This window comes from Priapulus caudatus, unplaced genomic scaffold (genome assembly GCF_000485595.1).
Source record: "Priapulus caudatus unplaced genomic scaffold, Priapulus_caudatus-5.0.1 Scaffold312, whole genome shotgun sequence".
NCBI classification, from domain to species: Eukaryota; Metazoa; Priapulida; class Priapulimorpha; order Priapulimorphida; family Priapulidae; genus Priapulus; species Priapulus caudatus.
Genome location: NW_014577373.1, coordinates 6,366 through 13,877, shown reverse-complemented (window position 1 = coordinate 13,877; position 7,512 = coordinate 6,366). Strand labels below are relative to the sequence as shown.

The 7,512-nt window shown below is 43.6% G+C and overlaps 1 protein-coding gene across 1 annotated transcript; it reads left to right on the top strand.

The window, feature by feature from the left end:
* Window positions 1-4,249: 4,249 nt before the first annotated feature.
* On the top strand, window positions 4,250-6,530 carry LOC106808906 (the record flags this gene model as incomplete). The annotated part of the gene is given in 2 exon segments (XM_014811821.1): window positions 4,250-4,635; window positions 5,663-6,530. Coding segments are annotated over 2 exon segments (1,126 nt in total), but the record flags the coding sequence as incomplete, so codon positions are not given.
* Between the last annotated feature and the right edge of the window lie 982 nt (window positions 6,531-7,512).

Here is a 7,512-nt window from a genome sequence, read left to right as displayed (position 1 = left end):
TGGCCAACCAAGGTTACTTGTCGGACAAACAAATACATGTACCGTAAATACATAAATAAAAGATATGGTATAGTATACAGTATTTTATTTTTAGTGTATACATACATTTGTTAAAATCTATAAATATTAATACTGAGTAGCGCTACAAAATCAATTCATTAAAAACTTGTTATAACATAACAGCTGCTAAGTCTTTAAATAGTTTGGTTTACGTCTTTTACTATGAATTACAAGGTACCACTGGAAATTTGGAACGTTATACTGTATTTCTCGCCATATCGCAAATGGCAAGAAAATATTGGAAGTGTAATATTTTTATGGGGGTGGGCGATATAGTGAATATAGACATGTACGTAAAAATTTGGAAGTGCCATTTTTCATGGGGTGGGCAGGCGATATACTTTCAGTGCTTATATAATATAGTCCCGGGTTGATTAGTTTTTGACACTCATTATTTTTGGCCAGAAATGGAAACTTTAATTGGATTTCAGACAAACTATTTGATTCTAAAGAAGTAACCTCTTTTGATTCATTACTATCATTACCAGCACTATCATATTTTCACATTTATTACTTATCGTACTGTCCCAGTTATGAGAACTGTAATAGCAATTTCCCCCATGGCTATTATTCGGGCAGGACCATTATTACTAATATTAGTAGTGAATATAGACATGTACGTACCTCCATGAATCACCATTTTCCATTTGATGAGCTTATGATTGCCATCAATGTGCCACATATAATGTGGACACGGCACCGAGTACTGCCGGCGCTTGATGGTAACTGACGCCTGGCCTTCACACTTCACTATCGACATGGTGATTGCAGCTCGTAGCTTCCATCGCTGTATTTTGATTGGAGGTGTGCGGCTTAAGGTGACCGTCCATCAAAACCTCACCATCATCATTGGGTGGTTTTGTTTTATTTCGATGATAATGTCTACGAGGTCGTCATCCGATATGTCCGCATACTTATGTCTAATAAGTTCTGTGCGTTTGATATTCCTATATATGGTTTTTTCGTTGCAACATGGAAAATATGGGCTATTTCAGTTATAGGCAAGTCAGGCCCGTAGCCAGGGGCGTTCGGGGGGTTCGAACCGAACCGCCCGCCCCGGCCCCAAGCAAAAAAAAAAATTGTTTTTTTTAATTGCAAGAATTTCACCCTCAGGTCGCTCTAATTTGTTAGGTGTAATGGAAAATTTTTGTTTGGGCAATTATCTCGCAATCGTTTGGACGGACTACTAACGAGGCGTGAACAGTTGAACAACAACACTCCCGCCACGCCACGTCCCTAGTATTATGCTTATCCCCAGTAACGACCCCGCTCGCGATATCACTCAGTTCCCCTGCCCTGCATGGCTCCTTCTTTTCCTGGTCGCTTCGCGCCCAGAGCAGGGGCGTGTACAGGGGGGTCCAGGGAGTTCAGACCCCACGCTTGCTCGCGCAAAACCGCATCTGAGGGGGTGTAATTTTAAAATATAATTGATGGGGGGGGCCCCCCAGACCCGCCCTTCGCGTGCCTCTGCCCAAGCCTTCCGGGTTACACGGTTCCCCCCCCTGGTACAAATTCTCTGTACAAGCGCCCCATGCCTGAGCCAAATTGCTCAACATTGAAAAAGCGAACCCCCCCCCCCCAAATACAAAGCTGGTCTCAACGGCGCTGGTGCAAGTCATCAATCCTGCCCAGCATAAGTCTAATTATCTTATATCCATTGTAGTCTACTGTTGAACATGAAACCTGTGTTGCCGCGAATTGTTTTCAAATGACGTCACTTTGAACAGAACACGCTGGAAGCGGGGTGTCTCAAGTGACATCATGAAACCAACAGGCTTCTGTAAGGCCGCCAAAAGTAAACACCACAGCATCCGCAAGACCTCGAAACCGAACGTCAGTATATCGATGTCGCTGGTGTTTGTTCTGCTGCCTGGCGGGGCCATTCTCTTACAACAAATTGTGAAACAGTGGGGGGATTGATGGGTTGAGAGAGAACGGGGGAGGGCGGTTCTATTTATATCGCATCTGAAACACTTGTGAACGCTCCACCACGGCTGATAATTTAACACACACGCCGCACAGACCACACACATCTCACACACACGATGGCGCTTGGTAAACACACACTAAGCGACACACACGACACGATGCTGCCGACGAATACACATGCATAATTATATAGTGGTGTGTGTCAGAGAAACAGAGCGCTAGACAGACGGACAGGCCCCATAGCCAATCATACAACAGGCCAGAAGACATTCAAAGAAAAGACAAAATTTCATCTCTTGTCCCGTCCCCCGTGCATGGTCTTCAGCCGGAAGCTGGTTTCGGTCCTCGTCGCATAGCTCCTCGTGTGGCCACACACAACGAGTGACTAGCGCGGGGTAGACACATACAAACAGGCTGCAGACATTCAAAGAAAAGAGCACATGAACATACAACGGGAAAGGTAATGGCAGACAAACACACAGACTGACGGAGAGGGACTGTGTTACTGTAATACTAACGTTATAGCTAAATCCGACAGGCTCTCCAACTGTTCACACGTGTCGAAAGGCACCAACGTAGAGTTAACGCGCGAGAAGGGAACTTGTGGCTATCGTTATAGCCTAGGCCACTACACCGGCCAGAGTCAGCATGAGATTGCGCCGTAAGATAAAAGCTAGAGAGATTCACCACCAGACGCATCAATCTCTACTGCTCTCTAGCGGACACGGCTCGCCCCCATTCACGGTCCGAGAGGAACTAAGGGCCAAAACATCGACGGAGGACGGAGGGGCAATGAAAGCACGAGAGAACTTGCGTATGCTCCTGTCTGAGATTTCCTAACATTCTTACTCGCGCCACTCTCACATGTGACCCTCCCTGTAGTAGGCTCAGGCTACTAACGTACGCCCAAGATTCCTGCCCTTCTCGCTAACTGCTAGCGTTGCGTCCTTCGAACGTGTAAGCATTCTCCGTTGAGAGCCTAGTCCGCTTGTTAGGCTTATAATACGTTAGTATACAGTAAACACAGTCCCTCTCCGTTCAGTCTGGTGTGTTTTTGTCCTGCGATTGCCTTGGTCTCCCGTCTGTACTGTTGTGTGCTTTTCTTTGATGTCTGCCCTGTTATTGTAAATGAATTTTGTGACTATGTGTCGTCTCCTGTCTTGTCTCTGACAGGGCAGCAGCACTACATATATTATAGCAGTGTGTATGTGTGTGCTGTGTGTGTGTGCTGTGTGTGTGTGGTGTGTGTGTGTGTGTGTGTGTAAATATATCTGCGTGTGCATGAAGACCCCTCTCCCTTCTCTCAACCCATCATCCACTGTTCACATTTGTTCGTTTCAGTCTTGGTGAGGGCTGTGTTTAGGCTTTGGCCCTGCAGAGCTGTGGAGCGTTTCATGATGTCACTTGCGACACACTCCCGCTTCCAGGTGCTTCAAGATCGACCGTCATTTGAAACACTCGGCAAACAACAGGTTCTAATGTTCAAATAGCCTACAATGATATAGATATTGAATATGTCTGGAGATGACTTCCCGCGCCTCGTAGCCAGCTTTTTTATTGGGGGGGGGGTTCGTTTTTCATTGTTGGCAATCTTGCTCGGCAGGGCGTCTGTACAGGATAATTAGTACCAGCGGGGTGTAAACCGTAAGCCGAGTGCCGAAGCACGCGAAGGGGCAGGGTCTGAGGGGGGCCTTTCCCGAACATAATTTTTTAAAAATTCAACGCCAGCCTCATGATCTGCGTTTTCTGCGGCGGAGCAAGTAGGCCCCCCCCCTCTCTGTGACTCCGTAGCGGCGGGGGAAAGACAGAGAAGGATCAGCGTGTGAGCGAGCCCTCATGGAAGGAGAAAGAGAGATTGAGTAAAGCGAAGGCCCGGGAGGGTGGGAGGGACGGGTGGGGAGGGGGGGGGGGAGGGGACTGGAAGGAGAGAGTACAGTGAGGAGGGCGCGGCGCACGATGTGGGGAGACAGGATGTCCAGTCGTCGTACAGTCGGACCCCCTGTACATCCGCCGCCTGCTCGGGCGCCGAAGCGACCAGGCGAGGAGCAAGTGCCGAGCGGGGGGAGGGTGGGGCGGGAGGTTGTTCACTGTTCACGCTTCCGCACGATGGAGATTTTGCAAAAAAATTTTATATAGGCACTAAACCCACACGAGCGACCTGAGGCTGAAATTCTGTGCAAATTTTAAAAAAAAAAATTTTTTTTGGCTTGGGCCGGGGGGGTTCGTTTCGAACCCCCGCAACCCCTCTGGCTAAAGCGCCTGACTTGCCTATAACTGAAATAGCCCATATTTTCCATGTTGCAACGAAAGCCATATATAGGAATATCAATCGCCACGAACTTATTAGACATAAGTATGCGGACATATCGGATGACGACCTCGTAGACATTATCATCGAAATAAAACAAAACCACCCAAATGATGGTGAGGTTTTGATGGACGGTCACCTTAAAGCCCGCACACCTCCAATCAAAATACAGCGATGGAAGCTACGAGCTGCAATTCACCATGTCGATAGTGAAGGTGTGAAGGCCAGGCGGTCAGTTACCATCAAGCGCCGGCAGTACTCGGTGCCGTGTCCACATTATATGTGGCACATTGATGGCAATCATAAGCTCATCAAATGGAAAATGGTGATTCATGGAGGTACGTAATGTCTATATTCACTACTAATATTAGTAATAATGGTCCTGCCCGAATAATAGCCATGGGGGAAATTGCTATCACAGTTCTCATAACTGGGGCAGTACGATATTAATAAACCTCTTTTGATTCATTACTATCATTACCAGCACTATCATATTTTCACATTTATTACAAAATATTGGAAGTGTAATATTTTATGGGGGTGGGCGATATAGTGAATATAGACATGTACGTAAAAAATTTGGAAGTGCCATTTTTCATGGGGGTGGGGCAGGCGATATACTTTCAGTGCTTATATAATAATAGTCCCCGGGTTGATTAGTTTTTGACACTCATTATTTTTGGCCAGAAATGGAAACTTTAATTGGATTTTCAGACAAAACTATTTGATTCTAAGAAGTAACTTGCCCATTTGCGATATGGCGAGAAAATACAGTATAACGTTCCAAATTTCCAGTGGTACCTTGTAATTCATAGTAAAAGACGCTAAACCAAACTATTTAAAGACTTAGCAGCTGTTATGTTATAACAAGTTTTTAATGAATTGATTTTGTAGGCTACTCAGTATTTAATATTTATAGATTTTAACAAATGTAATGTATACACTAAAAATAAAATACTGTATACTATACCATATCTTTTATTTATGTATTTACGGTACATGTATTTGTTTTGTTCCGGACAATAACTTGGCTAAATATTGACCAATTAAAAAAATATTTGATATGTAGATGCATTTCAGGATGGCGAAGGATGAGTTCGACAGCCAACATGATCCGAGCAAATTTGTGCATATTTAATGAGATTGCTGAATTCTCATTTGTCAATTGTTTCCATGCAGTAATTAACTTGGCTAAATATTGGGAGTATCTGCAGGGGAGGAGGGGAAGCTTGTTGAAGATTTTTTTTTCAATTTTATAAACTAAATTGTCAAAATGTGTTATATGTGTCTTTGTTTACAATTTACTAGTGTTGCTCCTTTTAGTAATAAACAACTCATTATTAATAACATTTTCTTGCATTACAGGAGTTGATGGGTTTACTCGCCTTGTCACGTTCATGAATATCTCCAACAATAACAAAGCCGCCACCGTTCATAGAGCATTTTTGGGTGCCACTGAACAATTCCAATGGCCTATACGTGTACGCACTGATTTTGGTGGAGAGAACGAGCTGGTGTGGCAGGAGATGCTCGGCAAGCGAGGGGAGCGCTCCGCTTTAGTTGGAAGTTCGGTCCATAACCAACCAATTGAACAACTGTGGGGTTTGATCAATGACCGCGCAACCCTACCATTCAAGGTTCTACTTCAGACACTAGAGAGAGAAGGCCAACTAAACACGGATAATGAGACGGACATGATGTGTCTACACTGGGTTTTTTTGCCATTAATTCAGATGAACCTCACACGGCTGTGCCTTGCGCTAAATAAGCGGAAAATTTCTACAGAACACCAGCGTACCCCATGCCAACTGGAAACACAGTTTCTTCATCTGGCGGCACCATTTGAAGGAATCCCAATTGACCAACATGATGGCGTGGACACTGCATATGAGGACCCAGCAACACTGGAGCGCCCCCTCCAACACGTGCAGTGTTTTGGATTCGATGGATTCCCGCGTGACCTTCGTCGTGAGCTGCGTACTCTCGGCGTAGCACATAAGATAGATCAGGGACGGACATTGTATCAACAAGTTATGTCAATGGTTAGCAACTACATACTTCGTACACAGTTCCTGTCATCATTAGTTTGTACTCATCTTATCTAGGGATCTTTTGAATTCAAAGCTCTAAAGTTACTCACAGTTTTTATTTCAGTAATATTGGTAAATGAACCCAATGATTGTATATAGAAAAGTTGTTCTGAAATATATTTCCAATGTTGCCTGTAACCTAATGTGTATAGATGTCCATGTACATGTATTCTCCAATGTTGCTTCCAGTGTGAAAATTATTAGTAGTATAGCCAGGGCTATTGAAATTTTCAATGACTGTACATAGATACTAGTGGACCTCGTGAAGTGTTCATGTATTGCCAGCAAATGCAGTGGACGGTGTTCTTGCAAGGCCAATAATCTGGCATGCACAGAGCTTTGCAAGTGTGAAGGTGCTGACGGATCATGCACTAATGTTGCAAATGAGGAGACAGACAGTGATGATGAGGGCGAGGATGAAGATGACAGCGGCTGTGATGACTAATAACGTAGTGCATGTCCATAATAAGCTTATCATTGTGCATATATTGAATAAATTGGTTTAAATATAATGATTTATTGCTTTTTCGGTATATGCTGGCCGCCATCTTGAATTTTGCCACTAGACATATTTAAAAAATTGGAAACAGGTTGCTTTGTGTTCAGTGTGAACATAGAAAGTAAAAAATCCCAAGTTTCCAGATTCTATATGAATCGTTCTCTAAATAACACAACGACCTACACTGTATTTATACAAAATGATACATAACAGAATGCATTGCAAACACGTCACAATAATTTCACCAACTACAAATCATTTCGACAATTGTTGCAAATATAATTATCATATATATAATCGACGATTATGTTATCATATAACAATAATATTTAATAATAATATAATAATATTTATTGATTTATATTGCGCACGTTACACGTTAATAAAGTTTATTTAAAACGTTTTACTACTCTGAAAGCATGCACGCACGCACAAACTGCATGCACGCATATAGTACAACACTTAGGTCGACGACATAGAGCATGACACAGCAGAAAATTAAAAAAATCGCAAATGCACACAAACGCATATACATCAGGACTCATCGGCCTCGATGACAACAATCAAAATTGAAGCCGGGTCTTCATAATCATGGACCACTCGGAGAATTCGCGCCTATATTAATT